The sequence below is a fragment of the Ovis aries genome, chromosome 1 (assembly GCF_016772045.2).
Source record: "Ovis aries strain OAR_USU_Benz2616 breed Rambouillet chromosome 1, ARS-UI_Ramb_v3.0, whole genome shotgun sequence".
NCBI classification, from domain to species: Eukaryota; Metazoa; Chordata; class Mammalia; order Artiodactyla; family Bovidae; genus Ovis; species Ovis aries.
Window position 1 is genome coordinate 142,113,260 of NC_056054.1, and position 17,982 is coordinate 142,131,241.

General features: G+C 39.1%; 1 protein-coding gene across 18 annotated transcripts in view; it reads right to left on the reverse strand.

Moving 5' to 3' along the window:
* USP25 (ubiquitin specific peptidase 25) overlaps positions 1-17,982 on the reverse strand; it is a 167,819-nt gene that overhangs the window by 139,918 nt on the left and 9,919 nt on the right. For 17 of the 18 annotated variants that reach the window (XM_060416275.1, XM_004002820.6, XM_042230164.2 and 14 more), the window contains exon 2: positions 1,673-1,750. In XM_060416275.1, coding sequence (XP_060272258.1) covers positions 1,673-1,750 — 78 coding nt within the window. Of the gene's footprint in view, positions 1-1,672; positions 1,751-16,807; positions 16,896-17,982 lie in introns of all 18 variants that reach the window. The other variant, XM_042230126.2, reaches the window with a different exon arrangement.

A 17,982-nucleotide genomic window follows, 5' to 3' on the forward strand; every position in this document is an offset into this window, starting at 1 on the left:
CTACAGCAGCACAACTGCTGTACTGCTGATGTTAGCCTTTAGCAGTGATCTATAAATACACTTCAAGTGGAGCTCGGGTTCTTAACATTTTTCCTTCATTCGCTCTCTTTCAATCTGCATATCCATGTGATCTGACTCATCTGGGTGCCTCTGTGTGGCAATGAGTATATTTCACAAGATACAACAAAAATCATGCCCTTTTTTGTGCATAACTGAACAGTTTGATATTGAATAATCTTAAACACTCGATTAACTGAAGGTTAGCTGATTTATATGTCTCCTTCCTGGAAAATTAAAGGGAAGCTTCTGATACTGTATTACTTTTCTCCCCATTCCTCTTCATCTTCGATGCCATTCTACCCCTCTATCCCCAATTAAACACTAAAATGTCTCTTGAGTAAAACTGGCCATTAGTACTTGGGAGTCATATCACTCCATTTTGCATGAAAACTGTCTCACGTGGAGGGAGGTCTTCTTTCACTCCAAGGCATCATGGAACATCAGGATGCTAAAAGCTAATGTGCTCAAAACTGCAGTATGTTATGTTAGTTCAGTTCAGTTGCTCAGTCATGTCCCACTCTTTGTGACCCCATGGCATGCAGCTCGCCAGGCCTCACTGTCCATCACCAACTCCCGGAGTTCACTCAAACTCATGTCCATTGAGTCAGTGATGCCATCCAATCACCTCACCCTCTGCTGTCCCCTTCTCCTTCCGCCTTCAGTCTTTCCCAGCATCAAGGTTTTTGCAAATGAGTCAGTTCTTTCCACCACGTGGCCAAAGTATTGAAGTTTCAGCTTCAGCATCAGTCCTTCCAATGAATATTCAGGACTGATTTTTTTTTAAATTTTTTTTCCTTTTTTTTTTTTTACTTTATTTTACTTTACAATACTGTATTGGTTTTGCCATACATTGATATGAATCCACCACGGGTGTACATGCGTTCCCAAACATGAACCCCCCTCCCACCTCCCTCTCCATAATATCTCTCTGGGTCATCCCTTTGCACCAGCCCCAACCATGCTGTGTCCTGCATCGGACATAGACTGGTGATTCGATTCTTACATGATAGTATACATGTTACAATGCCATTGTCCCAAATCATCCCACCCTCTCCCTCTCCCTCTGAGTCCAAAAGTCCGCTATACACATCTGTGTCTTTTTTGCTGTCTTGCATACAGGGTCATCATTGCCATCTTTCTAAATTCCATATATATGTGTTAGTATACTGTATTGGTGTTTTTCTTTCTGGCTTACTTCACTCTGTATAATCGGCTCCAGTTTCATCCATCTCATCAGAACTGATTCGAATGTATTCATTTTAACGGCTGAGTAATACTCCATTGTGTATATGTACCACAGCTTTCTTATCCATTCATCTGCTGATGGACATCTAGGTTGTTTCCATGTCCTGGCTACTGGTTGGATCTCCTTGCAGTCCAAGGGACTCTCAAGGGTCTTCTCCAACACCACAGTTCAAAAGCATCAATTCTTCGGCTCTCAGCTTTCTTTCTAGTCCAATGCTACGTTAAGTAAGGTCTATACTTTATAAAAGTTCTTCCCTGTATCTATGGTACTATACATTGTATAACTAAAAAACTCAACTTTCCAATATGGTAGGTGGTGGAGATGAGGGTGTAACAGAAACTGTGTCTTGTGAAACAGAGGCCATACCTTCAAGGCTTGCTGTAGAATCTGGGCATCATTAATCCCTGTAATTTCTCGTAGTTGATTCAGAAACGTCTGCTGGTGCTGGAAGAAGGGAAAAACCGAAAGCATTATACTCAAATCAGAAAATGTACAAAGACAAGAAAATAAATGACCTTTGGAAAAAAAGACAGAAAACACAAAATAGAGTAAAAAAACAAAAAATATAGAACTTGAGAAAGACTGAATAAATTTCATTATTTTAGGAAGAATGAACCATGCTGCATGAGTCCTTATTCCATTTTCATGTTTCTAAAAGCGGATTCTTCACTGTCTGATGTATGCTGTCTAATAAGAGAAGGAGTGATCTCTGTGACAGCTAAACCTAAGAAGAACTAAGGGAAACAGGTATCCACTGGTGTACTTTAACTAGGGGATGAGACCCCAGAATGAAATTGAGGCAGCCCTAGAATCTCTCCCTGGCCCTAAAGTCAGCCAGCATCTAGGTATTTAGGATGTACGGGAAAAATATGCCTTTGGCAAACAAGCAGTAGGTGGATATATTACATTGGGGGATGACTAAACCACCACACCCTATTCAAGGGAGGAAAAAAAACATCTCATTCTCCAATCTGTCATAAAAGATCCAAAATAAAATTGACTACTTGCCCTCATTTGCTTTGTGTTAGTCCCTCAGTCGTGTCCAACTCTTTGCAACTGCATGAACTATAGCCTGCCAGGCTCCTCTGTCCATGGAATTCTCCAGGCAAGAATACTGGAGTGGGTTGTCATTCCCTTTTCCAGGGGAATTTACCAACCCAAGTATCGAACTTGCACCTCCCAGATTTTTTTGCAGGCAGATTCTTTACTTTCTGAGTCACTTGGGCCCATTTGCTTTAGATGTGTTTATACTCTATTGATCTACCATACTCTAGTAAAGAGAAAAACACATAGGATAGGATTCTACTACCAAAACCCTTCCCTAAACTTCTCTAATTAAGAATATGGTCCTCCTTCCATCTCTACACTTCTTAATACAAGTTCCCCAAAACTGAAGACAGAACTATGAAATAGAGAAAACTCAATGGGTGATACGACATGGAAAGCAAGTCCCCCATAATAGAATAAAAGGATCTGTTGAAATCTTGTCTTCCCAACTAAACAATCTGACATGGCATTTATTAAATGTCACTCTATACTTCCTCCTCTAGCATCCAGTCCAGGTGCTAGATAAGATACAGGGGAAAGGACAGAGTGTCTGCTAAATGATTCCACCTTCTTTACCAAGCCCCATGTGCCTCATTCACTAAGCAGAACAAAGTCATGTCATATGGCCCTTCGTGTCTAAAAAGAAGGTTGAGAAATGTATTTTTCAGTTAGGCAACAAGCTTCACTTCAAATTTGTTGCTAAGGAAAAAGAAAAGAATGAAGAATGTACACTAAACAGCCACTGGCAGTATCTGCTATGACATCAACAAATTTTACTTTCCATAAAAATCTTACTAAAAGCTGAGATAACTGAGACTAAAAATAAAATATATAGTAACGTGTACGAACAGAGGTCATATAAACAAAATAGCTGAATAAAAGAACTGAACTGCCGAATTTAGAGTGTTGAAATATGAGAAAAGTAAAATTCTCTTTAGACATGTCAACTTTTCTACTTTCATTTTAAAAATTACCAACAGCAAGCAATGGAACCACAACTAACTTACACAATATCCAACATTACAAATTAAAGATGTATACAAATTATACAGAAATTCTCTTTATCTAATTCTACATTTTATTTTAGTGAACATAAAATACTTGAAAGATCTTACAAGCATGTTTGTAACCACCCACACCAGCACTCCAAACCCTATTCTTTACACAGAATATAATTTTCCTCAACTGCAAATTATTCAATTGTGTATCAGGGAAAGATTTCTGAATACCCTAAATAAATTAATCATTTGTACAAATGATGCTGGCTATTATTTATAATGCAATTCGAATGGAAATAATGCAAATGTCCTTCCACTAATGAAGAAGTTCTAAGTTGTAATGTGCAAGACAATGCCCTGATAAATTTATCAATAAAGAAGATTCCCAGGCCCCACACCCAGAGATAGTGATTCCAGAAGCATCTGGATCTGCTAAGGGATCCTCATTTTTAGTAAACATCTCAAATGAGTTTGATACAGATGAGCCTAGAAGCACGGTTTAATTTAAACAAACAACTGTGTATTTTTAAACAGCAAATATATAATCTATATAGAAGTTAATATTTACAAATTAAATTAAGCTAAGCTTAAATCATATTAACCTAAGATTACAAAAATAGTGTGTCTATGTTAACAAGTACAAGGTAAGATGTAAAAAGAATGTAAAACCCAGAAAAGCTTACACAGCCTGCATTAGACTCCCAATTCTTCTCCCATCTGTGTATCCACACACTTTGCCACTTCTCACTTCCTCCCACTAGTTGTTGCTGTTCAGTCACTAAGTCATGTCCAACTCTTTGTGACCCCATGGATTGCAGCACACCAGGCTCCTCTGTCCCCCACTATCTTCTGGAGTTTGCTGAAATTCATGTCCATTGAGTCGGTAATGATACCTAACCATCTCATCCTCTCCCACTATCTTCTCCCACTTTCAATCTTTCCCAGCATCAGGGTCTTTTCCAATGAGTTGGCTCTTTGTATCAGATGGCCAAAATACTGAAGCTTCAGAAATGTATTTCCTTGCTGCACTGATGACTGGCTTGGCCATGAGACAAGCTTTCATCAATGGCATATTAGGAGACACGAAATGTGCTTGTATGGTTGGGCTTTCCTTCTTGAACTTGTGCAATTCATTAAGAACATAACCTGGGTAACCCACTTGCCCCAGAAGAGTGAGCCACATGAGAATAGTCACCCCAACCAACCAATCTGAACATGATAATATTTGGGATGTCACTAACTTTTGGTGTGGTCTGTTACAGTGATAGGTGACTGCAAGTGAGTACAATAAGAATATTCATATAAGAGTATTTTATAGAGAAAAGTAACATCTAAAACTTTGTTATCATTTGGTGTGTTTTGTTCATTTTTCATAATAATGTCAGCTAACAATCCTAACAAAATTATTCAGGTGCATGTCTAGCGTGGTTCTCGGTCTCATGAATTTTGACTGAAAGTGAAACAATGAAAAGGATTAGGGTGGGAAAGAAGGCTGAGTGGGAAAAGAAAACGTAAATGAATTTTCTTAACTAAGCAAGAGATGGGAACAAGATCATTAGAGGTAAGCAATGAGAAAATTCTAAGTTTATGGAAGAGAAACCACCTCATCTGTCAAGTTTTCCTATTTGCTACTGGCATCTTCCAGCTGTGCTTTTTTCTATCTTTGAAAAATTGCACTTTCATTTCCTACAATCTTATGATTTTGCTGCTTTCATTTCTGTTGTGATTAAGACTCTGGTCTTCTTTCAAGGTTTGCACCTTCTTACTTACCATACTTCTGGTCCTTGAAACACCCTGATCCTTAACTAAAAATGTCCTGCCATGTGGTTCTCTCTTGTTTGATTAATGATTTTGTATCCAAAGTGGACCTAACAAACTATCATCTCCAGAATTCCTTTTCTGAGCTGAGGTCTTCCTTGCATAAATTTCTTATCTACTACAGTATAATTGCATTCATCTCACACACTAGTAAAGTAATGCTCAAAATTCTCCAAGCCAGGCTTCAGCAATACATGAACCATGAACTTCCAGATGTTGAAGCTGGTTTTAGAAAAGGCAGAGGAACCAGAGATCAAATTGCCAACATCCGCTGGACCATCGAAAAAGCAAGAGAGTTCCAGAAAACATCTATTTCTGCTTTATTGACAATGCCAAGCCTTTGACTGTGTGGATCACAATAAACTGTGGAAAATTCTGAAAGAAATGGGAATACCAGACCACCTGACCTGCCTCTTGAGAAATCTGTATGCAGGTCAGGAAGCAACAGTTAGAACTAGACATGGAACACCAGACTGGTCCCAAATAGGAAAAGGAGTACGTAAGGGCTGTATATTGTCACCCTGCTTATTTAACTTATATGCAGAGCACATCATGAGAAATGCTGGGCTGGAAGAAGCACAAGCTGGAATTAAGATTGCTGGGAGAAATATCAATAACCTCAGATATGCAGATGACACCACCCTATGGCAGTAAGGAACAATGAACAAAAGAGCCTCTTGATGAAAGTGAAAGAGGAGAGTGGAAAAGTTGGCTTAAAGCTCAACATTCAGAAAACTAAGATCATGGCATCTGGTCCCATCACTTCATGGGAAATAGATGGGGAAACAGTGAGAGACGTTATTTTTCTGGGCTCCAAAATCACTGCAGATGGTGATTGCAGCCATGAAATTAAAAGACGCTTACTTCTTGGAAGGAAAGTTATGACAAACCTAGACAGCATATTTAAAAGCAGAGACACTACTTTGCCAACAAAGGTCCATCTAGTCAAGGCTATGGTTTTTCCAGTGGTCATGTATGGATGTGAGAGTTGGACTGTGAAGAAAGCTGAGCACTGAAGAATTGATGCTTTTGAACTGTGGTGTTGGAGAAGACTCTTGAGAGTCCCCTGGACTGCAAGGAGATCCAACCAGTCCATCCTAAAGGAGATCAGTCCTGGATGTTCATTGGAAGGACTGATGTTGAAGCTGAAACTCCAGTATTTTGGCCACCTGATGCTAAGAGCTGACTCTTTTGAAAAGACCCTGATGTTGGGAAAGATTGAGGGCAGGAGGAGAAGGGGACGACAGAAGATGAGATGATTAGATGGCATCCCCAACTCAATGGACATGAGTTTGGGTAAACTCCGGGAGTTGGTGATGGACAGGGAGGCCTGGCCTGCTGCAGTTCATGGGGTCGCAATGAGCTGGACATGACTGGGAGACTGAACTGAACTGAACGGTATAAGGAGGTGGCTGTAACCTGCTGACACTGCTGAATCAAGAAGGGCAAGACACAATGTTCAAACAATGGTTTGCAAACACCACAAAAATCAGTAAGCGAACAAGCCCAGACTATCTACAGGCCTTCAGATTTCTTCATTGATGTTATTTTTACTGAGTGATGACATCCTTAAGTACCTAATACGTGTAAAATCCAATACTGTGCATTTCAAGGAGAAGAAGGTACCAGTAACTTCAATATAAAGTATGGATCAGAATGTTTCAGAGAATTCTTTCCTTCCCCTGTTGATCCTATATAATACTGGGTCTGTTTTAAATCTATTTAAGTAAGACTACAGCATATTTACATTGGTATAGTTTCTTGAAAATGCAAAAAAAAGATCCCTGACTTAAGGCTAAAAATGAATACAAGTATTTATTATGCTCTTACTGCATGCCAGACTGTTAAGTGCTTCTGGTATATAATCTCAAATAATATATGCACACATGCACACACACAAATCCTCTAGAAAATCACTCTTTTTATAACGAATAACATATTTAAGAGACTAAGAAGTACAAACGCAGAAATGATTGTCTAATTTTTCAAATTCCACAGTCCATGTGTCTCCCACATTTTCCCCATGGTAGCTGATTCTGGAGATTAAAGATGTAGTAAAAAAAAAAAAATACTCAGCCCCAAAATCCATTACTATGTTGACATTAAACACTTTGATACAAGAAAGTGGTACAAAAGAACTGGAGCACTGATGACCACAAGGCAGAAAAGCTTTCTGTGTTAAGAGAGGTGAGTGACTCATAAGACAGTCTTTGGTTCCTTTGACTGAATTTCTAAATATAAATAAAACAGTTTATGCAAAAGCAAGAAGACAAAGGTTTCCATCTTCAGGGGAAAAAATGGTAACTCTCATAAGAACCTCTAAAAAAAACTAAACATTTCTAAGGAAAAAAAAACAAAAAGCCAATTTGATAGGAAATCCCAAGGCATTCATCAACTTCAAAATCACATGACTTAAATTTCAGAATTAGCATTGCTAGGCACCAAATGGAAAACATTTCGAAGTTCACTGACAGATAATTTCAAGTATGTAATATATCCTTCATGTAGCTCATTGTAAGACCCAAACCTCCTGTAACCAGATATATAAGAAAAAAAAAGAAACTTCATAAGTCTTTTTTTATCCATAATTTTAAGGAGAACAACATGACAACCTTTCATTTCTCTTCATATATAACCTCAAATAATATATGTGTACCTTCATATGACCTCTCTGAGGAACTTACCTACAGCGTGATCCTTCTCACAGCTTAAAGGGCCCTTTACATACCCCAGCTATTTCTAGCTTGACCTTACACTGCTTTCCCCTCTTGCGCTTCCTCTTCCAGTCAGGGTGTACACAATACTATTCTGCTTCCTAATTCAAAGGTCTGAGGATATTCAATTGCTTTCTGTTAAGGTCAGAGGCTTCTCTGACACCACAGACTAATAATATATAATGATTAATCATCAGACTCTATACCGAATTGAACACAGGGTGTCTACTTCCCTCATCACTGCGTTCCTGGTAACCAAGCAGTACAGTGTCAGGCATGTGGTAGAAACACAATAAATATTGACCAAATAAATGAAAGCAACAGTTTGCACAGGTGAACTGGAGTAAGTCACCTCACAGGCCTTGAACTCATCCACAGGAAAGAGGTACAAATTAAACTGGAGAAGGGAACAAGAAGCATGCCTAAATCACGCCCAATTGCTTAGCAAACTTTCTACACTTTCCTACATTGCACTGAGAAGTTCACAGAAGGCCTTATTGCCTATTCCTGGTAATGTCCATCCTGCCTGAAGGGGAGTGTATAGGACAGTATTGTTGAAGTTTCTAAATTCAAATAATCTATGTATTAATCTCAAGAATAGTTGTGCTATCTTTTATTTTCTACTGCCATAGAGTTAAGGTTCATCTCAATCTTTTTGGGTTAACAGCACTTCAGTATTAAAATAATCACATACTTCTATGGATGTATAAATCTAAAAGTATGCTTTTTGTATTCTTCACTATTTACATTTAGCCTTAGAAATCCCAGAAATTCTGAACTTAAAGTCTTTCCCCATGTTTTTATAGAATCCAGATCTACAACCTTAAGCATTATGTAATCTAAAAAAAAAAAAAAAAAAAAAAAAAAAAAAAAACAAAAAAGAATAAGGTAAGAAAATAAGACACTTTGCTCATCCTCAATAAAAGTTTCCATCATTCCTCCCTTCAGAGTTCATACCCCTACTGCAGCCCTTTAACCAGTCTAACACCTGCATGATGTCCATGCCCTGAAGAGAACCCTCTATCCCTACTAACTGGCAGACAAAAGATACACAACAGAATTAGAAACCAAACAGTTTCCCCAAAATATACTGTTTTGTGTGTGCGTGCTTAATCACTAAGTCATGTCCAACTATTTGTGACCCCATGGACTGTACCCCACCAGGCTCCTCTGTCCATGGGATTCTCCAGAGGAGAATACTGAAGTGGATAGCCATTTCCTACTCCAGGGGATCTTCCTGACCCAGAGTGATAAGCTAAGTTCACACAGAGTTAAATACATTTCTAGGCCAAACAAAAATCTAATAACATGAAACATGGTTTCTATGGGAACATGCATTTAGAGTTACAAAAACCCAACTTGCAAAACCATTTGGAACAGTGTGTTTTTAAATTAGAATGCTTATATTCTGGAAAATGCGGGTAAACAAAACTGTCATGAATCAACTCATATCTGTGAACTGAGACCTCTACAGTTTAAATCAAGTGTATCTTTAACTTGTTTTTGATGCTAATGATTTGGTTGATTCCTAATATATTTCTCTCTTGTCCAATTAAATCTTTGTGTGTCTCTTGGTTTCTGTACTTAAATTTCTATTAATTTCCAGTCCAAAAATAAAATCCTTTAAACTAATAGAGCAAAATTAGCATGCTCTAAGTAGAACTTTCAAACTAGAATACCACATAACTCCTAGCAGCTCTAGGTATCACAAACAATTCCTTAGAACAAATACAGTATTTGGTCATCCTAATTACAAATACAGTAGATCCTATTGACTGAGCTTCCCTGGTAGCTCAGATGGTAAAGAATCTGCCTGCAATGCAGGAGATCAGGGTTTGATCCCTGGGTGGGGAAGATCCCCTGGAGAAGGGAATGGCAACCCATTCCAGTGTTCTTCACTGGAGAATACCATGGACAGACCATGGGGTCGCAAAGAGTAGGACACGAATGAGCCATAACACTTTCATTATTGACTATTAGAAACTGCATTATTCTACACATACAGCTAGGTTTAATAAAGCATGTGCTCTATACCACTTTCTTTCCCAGACCAATAAAAGGGTCATTTACATAAGTGTCCAGGCTCCAGCAACTCAGCACACATGTCCTCCATCCAGTGGACTTCAATCATAACTTCTTCAATAAGAAGTGAATCTCAGTCTCGGGGCTCGGTGAGACCTCTCCCAAACATATTTATTCCTCTATTCTTCAGAGTTCCTTAAATGATAATTCAAATGATAACACTTTATCATTTGTTACTAGTCAATATTTCTTTATATTAAACTTTCCCCATTCATATTACTGTATAGTTTCTATGTCCTAACTGGACTCTTACTCATACAATCAACTTCCTTAAAAGCATTTTTTGTATCCTAATAATATATTAATTGTATCCTAAATATATATATATATATATATATATATATATATACACACAAAAATAATATATTTTTGTATCCCAAAAAAATATTAATTTTTATTAGGATACAAAAAATGCTTTTAAGGAAGTTGACTGTATGAGTAAGAGTCCAGTTAGGACAAAGACTGGTTGCAAACAGGAAAAGGAGTACGTCAAGGCTGAATATTGTCACCCTGCTTATTTAACTTCTATGCAGAGTACATCATGAGAAACACTGGGCTGGAAGAAACACAAGCTGGAATCAAGATTGCCGGGAGAAATATCAATAACCTCAGATATGCAGATGACACCACCCTTATGGCAGAAAGTGAAGAGGAACTAAAAAGCCTCTTGATGAGAGTGAAAGAGGAGAGTGAAAAAGTTGGCTTAAAGCTCAACATTCAGAAAACTCAGATCATGGCATCCAGTCCCATCACTTCATGGGAAATAGATGGAGAAACAGTGGAAACAGTGTCAGACTTTATTTTTTGAGGGGCTCCAAAATCACTGCAGATGGTAATTGCAGCCATGAAATTAAAAGACGCTTACTTCTTGGAAGGAAAGCTATGACCAACCTAGATAGCATATTCAAAAGCAGAGACATTACTTTGCCGACTAAGGTCCGTCTAGCCAAAGCTATAGTTTTTCCAGTGGCCATGTATGGATGTGAGAGTTGGACTGTGAAGAAGGCTGAGCGCCAAAGTGATGCTTTTGAACTGTGGTGTTGGAGAAGACTCTTGAGAGTCCCTTGGACTGCACGGAGATCCAACCAGTCCATTCTGAAGGAGATCAGCCCTGGGTGTTCTTTGGAAGGAATAATGCTAAAGCTGAAACTCCAGTACTTTGGCCACCTCATGCGAAGAGTTGAGTCATTGGAAAAGACTCTGATGCTGGGAGGGATTGGGGGCAGGAGGAGAGGGGGACGACAGAGGATGAGATGGCTGGATGGCATCACTGACTCGATGGACATGAGTCTGAGTGAACTCCAGGAGATGGTGATGGACAGGGAGGCCTGGCGTGCTGCGGTTCATGGGGTCGCAGAGAGTTGGACAAGACTGTGTGACTGAACTGAACTGAACTGAATATATGAATGATACAATTCTGTATTTTTAAGAGAGAAATCTCAAAAACAATCAGGAAGGGGAAAATTAACCATATACGGTTGGTTTTTTCTTAGAACCACCATTTACTGAGCACTTACTAAAAGTGTACAAGGCACTGGAGACTTCATTAGGTAGGCATGATGCATTACATTGTTGGCTACTGGTGACTGGACTCAATCTCTAGTCCCTCTTTCCTCCTTGAACAGGGGAGTAGGCTCTAATCATAGTGGCTGTTTTTTCTGAGGCAAAGCTCCCATCCTGAAGCAATCTAGTCCCCCAGCCAGGAGTTATCTCATTAACATACAAAAGGCAGCAAATTTCTGTGACAGAAACCAAAGGAAAAGACTAAATATTTAGTCTTTCACTGTTTCATTTAAATTAAAAAAAAAAAACCACCTAAAAATATACAGCAGACATTGCATTTAACTTATTCACAAAACAAAAACAGACTCACAGACTTAAAGAATGAACCTCAGGTTGCCAGGGGATAAGGATGAGAGGAAGGAGCAGCCAGAGAGTATTATATATTATACCCCAGCCAGTCACATATAGCTACTTATAGATACACCAAGGCCCCAAATTATTTTGTTTGTTCTGCTCATGGACTTCTCTTTGCTTCAAATGATATCATCCATCCCCCTATACATCTTCAACATCACCTCCTCTGTGAGGTCTTTCCTGTTCTTAGATCCTCTCCTTGGTCCTAGCAATATATCCTATATACACCTCACTTAAGGAAAGAAGTAAAAGCATCAGTTGCTCAGTCATGTCTGACTCTTTGTGATCCCATGGACTGCAGCCCACCGGGCTTCTTTGTCCTTGGAATTCTCCAGGCAAGAATACTGGAGTGAGTAGCCATTCCCTTCTCCAGGGAATATTCTCAACCCAGGGATCGAACTCAGGATTCCTGGATGGCAGTAGGATTTTTAACTGTCTGAGCCACCAGGGAAGCTCCATATACTTCACTTAACTTTTAATATAATGTATGCATTTCTGGCTCCCACCACCACCAAACGATAAGCTATTTTATAGTGTATTGTTTATACCTATCTGCTCAAAAAAAGAACAAATGAATAGATGGACATGATAATGAGAAATAACTGGATATCTAAGCAGAAATACAACTGAAGACATGAAACAAGAGTTTATGTGAGGGTGAAAGTTTTAAATTATTTTGAAAATACAAATTTAGCAGTAATGAACGTATACAAACGACAAATTACATAAACACTCAAAGCTTGCAAAGTAGAAAGCAGAAAACCAAAGACCAAACCTTGAAAAACTCCTACAATTAAGTAAACACACAGTCCGTGATATTAGCAACCAAACTTTAGTATGCTGGATAGCCCAAATGTACATACTTTAAATATATGTACTGTAAATACACAGCAAAATCGGACAAGCTTGCAAAAATCTTGCCCATACCTACACCTACTTGAGACTGTCTTCTTACCCATCAATTCTCAACTTCCCTATGTCTGTAGTACGTGTTTAAATACTAAGCATTTTTGGCAGCACACTCAAAAAGATCTGTAACCTTCACCACAACAAAATTCAACAACTCTTAAGGGAGGTGGCAGTAATTAGAATGCAATTGTTGCTCCAGTACAACAATACTGTCCCATGGTATCTGCAAAAGCAGTTATCACCCTGTTCAGTAGTATCCCACCCTCCTGATTATCGAGGCACTAAGACGTGCTCACAGCAAAATTAACAAGTTTCAACAAATAATACGTATTCGGCATTAACTTAAAAGTAAGGTACAATTGTTTACCTCTTGTTCATAACAAGTGTATTCCGCTCTACACTAAATCACAAAACCTGTTCAGAGGAGATACTGGGATAAGTATAATACATTTACTGAAGTACAGCAAAATAAAGTTTTAAACTATGATCAAACCTGGGGGCACATCTCTGAAGATTTTTGACAACAAAAAGCCTGAGACCGCTACTCTAAGACAAATACTATCAAATAAGTACTGAGGTTACAGATGGAATATAGATGACAACAGCAATAAAATCTACTTTGTATGTTTAATAACCATATTTTGTAAGAATAATGCTGATACATATACATTACTTTCCTTGGTTGAAGCTGAAAATGCCAATAGAGCTTCTATAAAACACTACCATCTGTCAAATTAAGTTAACCTTGTTATTCTGATGTATTTTTTTTTAATTTTGGTTAGATCTAAGATACTAGTGGACCGCATTCTGTCAGACCTCGCCAACATGACCCATGCATCATTAGAGATACCAAGGGAACATTTCATGCAAAGATGGGCTCAATAAAGGACAGAAATGGTAGGGACCTAACAGAAGCAGAAGATATTAAGAAGAGGTGACGAGAATACACAGAAGGACTGTACAAAAAATATCTTCATGACCCAGATAATCAAGATGGTGTGGTCACTCATCTAAAGCCAGACATCCTGGAAGGTGAAGTCAAGTGGGCCTTAGGAAGCATCACTATGAACAAAACTAGTGGAGGTGATGGAATTCCAGTTGAGCTATTTCAAATCCTAAAAGATGATGCTGTGAAAGTGCTGCACTCAATATGTCAGCAAATTTGGAAACTTAGCAGTGGCCACAAGACTGGAAAAGGTCAGCTTTCACTCCAATCCCAAAGAAAGGCAATGCCAAACAATGCCAAATTACCATACAATTGCACTCATCTCACACACCATAAAGTAATGCTCAAAATTCTCCAAGACAGGCTTCAGCAATATGTGAACACTGAACTTCCAGATGTTCAAGCTGGATTTAGAAAAGGCAGCGGAATCAGAGAACAAATTGCCAACATCCACTGGACCATCAAAAAAGCAAAAGAGTTCCAAAAAAAACATCTATTTCTGCTTTATTGACTATACCAAAGCCTTTTACTGTGTGGATCACAATAAACTGTGGAAAATTCTGAAAGAAATGGGAATACCAGACTATCTGTCCTGCCTCTTGAGAAACCTGTATGCAGGCCAGGAAGCAACAGTTAGAACTGGACATGGAACAACAGACTGGTTCCAAATAGGAAAAGGAGTACGTCAAGGCTGTATATTGTCACCCTACTTATTTAACTTATATGCAGAGTACATCATGAGAAACAGCGGGCTGGATGAAGCACAAGCTGGAATCAAGATTGCCAGAAGAAATATCAATAACCTCAGGTATGCGGATGACACCATCCTTACAGCAGAAAGTAAAGAGCTAAAGAGCCTCTTGATGAATGTGAAAGAGGAGAGTGAAAAAGGTGGCTTTTAAAGCTCAACATTCAGAAAACTAAGATCATGGCATCCGGTCCCATCACTTCATGCCAAATAGATGGGGAAACAGTGGAAACAGTGTCAGACTTTATTTTGGGGGGCTCCAGAATCACTGTAGATGGTGACTGCAGCCATGAAATTAAAAGACGCTTACTCCTTGGAAGGAAAGTTATGACCAATCTAGACAGCATATTAAAAAGCAGAGTCATTACTTTGTCCACAAAAGTCTGTCTAGTCAAAGATATGGTTTTTCCAGTAGTCATGCGTTCATGCATGGATTATGAGAGTTGGACTTTAAAAGAAAGTTGAGCACTGAAGATGCTTTTGAACTGTGGTGTTGGAGAAGACTCCTGAAAGCCCCTTACTGCAAGGAGATCCAACCAGTCCCTCCTAAAGAAATCAGTCCTGAATATTCATTGGAAGGACTGATACTGAAGCTGAAACTCCAATACTTTGGCCACCTGATGCGGAGAACTGACTCATTGGAAAAGACCCTGATGCTAGGAAAGACTGAAGGCAGGAGGAAAACGGGACGACAGAGGATAAGATGGTTGGATGGCATCACTGACTTAATGGACATGAGTTTGACTGAACTCCAGGAGTTTGTAACTGACAGAGAGGCCTGGCGTGCTGCAGTCCATGGGGTCGCAAAGAGTCGGGCACAACTGAGTGACTGAACTGAACTACATATGAGATTAAATAAAAATGGACTCCTATTCATGGAAGAAAAACACAAAGGGAGCAAGAAAAATGGTGAAAATGGAAAAAAACATCTCCAAGATATGTAAGTTGAGGGAAAAAGTAGTATTTAAACTATAAAGAATTCCTTCAAATCAAAAAGGAAAAAGTAAAACAACTCCCCCTCCCCCCAGCCAAACAACCAGAAACAAATGTGAATTCCACAGGGAAAAAAACAATGGTTCATAAACATATAAAAAGATAACCAATTAACCTATCAACATAGAATGGTTAATGGTTCATAACTGTAAGTGAACCACCAAATATGCTCACAGGCTGCCTTCTCTACCCCACCGCAGCCTAAGATGCTCAGACGCACTAGAGCCCTCCCTTAGAAGCCACTAGCAGGAACGGAAATAATCAGTTCTATTAGTTCTGCAGTTTTATTACCAACTTGAAATCCCAGCCCACTGGGGAAGAAGTCTGGAATTCAGTTCTGAGAATCTGTATGGAGCAATGAGAACAGAGTTCATAACCCCAGGAGGCCTGCGCAGAGAGCTCCTTCTTGCCTCCCAAACTGGTCATTTTAGACCTGAGGCAGTGGACTGATGCTAATTTCTTTTCAACACTCTTCCTTGGCCCTGTCCTGACCCAATTTATTTAAAGCTTTATGGGAAGACTTCAGGGGCCCTCTTTCTAAAGTGCCAAGACCTGCTCAGAGGCCTCCGTGGAGGATACAGGAAGACCCACACCCTGAGTCCAAGCTTGTTTCTGTAGCTCCATCTCAAACAAAGGTGACATTTGATTTTGCATGTACCCTGGTTCAAATTATGATGCATAAACTTATGTATATGCAAGTGTATGGTTGGTTCTCACATTAGTACAAGCACAGCATCAGATCCTGGCCACTAATAGTTCTTCACTCCTGGTCCCTCTTTCCATATCCTCTCCCATATCCTTCCTCTTTACCTAGGATCTAGCTCTCAGCTCCACAGTCAACCCTGCCCTCAAAGCTAGTGCCACTCAGCCCAACAGACCCACTTCCAGGCTAGACAACACCAACAAAAACCCAACAAATAATAAGTTTCTAGTTCAAAACAAGCTACTCTTCTGTCTTGTTCCAACATGGACCAAAAACCATAAGAAATGTCTTTCTCTACTTAATTGTTTACCTGTCCACAGTTTATCCCTCCCCATCACTGGTACCCCAACTTCTCTCCAAACTTCCAAGCCAATTACCATGTGAAAGTATTTTTTTACCCTATGGAAAAAAAAAATAGACATCATAAGATTATTATTCTGTGTGCAATTAATTAATAAAGAGATTAATTTGGTGTTAGTTTGAGGCATGAAGAAGAAAAGCCTTTTCATTCTTTAGCAGGGAGCCTTTTTATGAGGCATTACTAGAAAAAATATAAAACGTAGGAAAAATTGTGCAACTTCACTTTGTTTTGTAAGCATATAGTACTGGCCCGTAAATGTTTTTACCTCTGGGAACATCTTTAACTTTTTTGCCATCTTCAGACTTCGAAAAATAAGTAGCTTTTGTTATTGCTGATCCTGTGAGAATGTAAACCTGAATAATATGAGAAACAATACTTAAAAATCATCCAAAAAATAGCCAATAAGTACATGAAAAGGTGTTCAAAACCACAGTCAATCGGGAAATAAATACTGACATCACAATGAAGTACCACTACTTACTAAAATTGCTAACATATAAAAGTTGATAACACCGTTACAAAGATACAGACGACTGGAACTCTCATTCATTCCTGATGGGAAGGTACAATCACTGTGAATAACGATTTAGCAATACCTTACAACAGTTATGTATATGCCCAAGAAAAACACTTTAGAAGCACACCAGGGACCATTCTTCCCTGGTGGCCAATGCAGGGGACTTGGGTGTGATCCCTGGTTTGGAAAGATTCCACATGCCACAGAACTAAGCCCGTGCGCCACAACTACTGAGCCTTCGTGCTGCAATTACTGAATCCCATATGCCTAGACCCTGTGCTCCACAACAAGAGAAGTCACTGCAGTGAGAAGCCTGTACACCACAACAAAGAGTAGCCCCAACTTGCAGCCACAACTAGAGGAAGCTCAAGAACAGCAATAAAGACCCTGCGCAACCAAAAATAAATAAAACTTTAATCTTAAAAAAAAAAAAGTAGCAGTATATCAGGTACCAAAGTAAGAACTGTCCTTTTAAAATTAGCAATAAAATAGAAACATCCACCATCATCACTTCTAAACATTTATCAGACGTCTTACCTAACACAAGAAAAAATGAATTATAAGCATAAAAATTGTAAATAAAACTATCATGATTTATTTACACAATCTTTATATAAAAAATCCAAAAACCTCTCTCAAAAACTATCAGAAAAAATTTTAGCAAAGTGGTGAGATATGAAATCAATCTACCAAAGTCAGCTGCATTCACACACACCAGTTCAGTTGCACAGTGGTGTCCCACTCTTTGCAACCCCATGAACTGCAGCACGCCAGGCCTCCCTGTCCATCACCAACTCCCAGAGTTCACTCAGACTCATGTCCATCGAGTCGGTGATGCCACCCAGCCATCTCATCCTCTGTCGTCCCCTTCTCCTCCTGCCCCCAATCCCTCCCAGCATCAGAGTCTTTTCCAATGAGTTAAC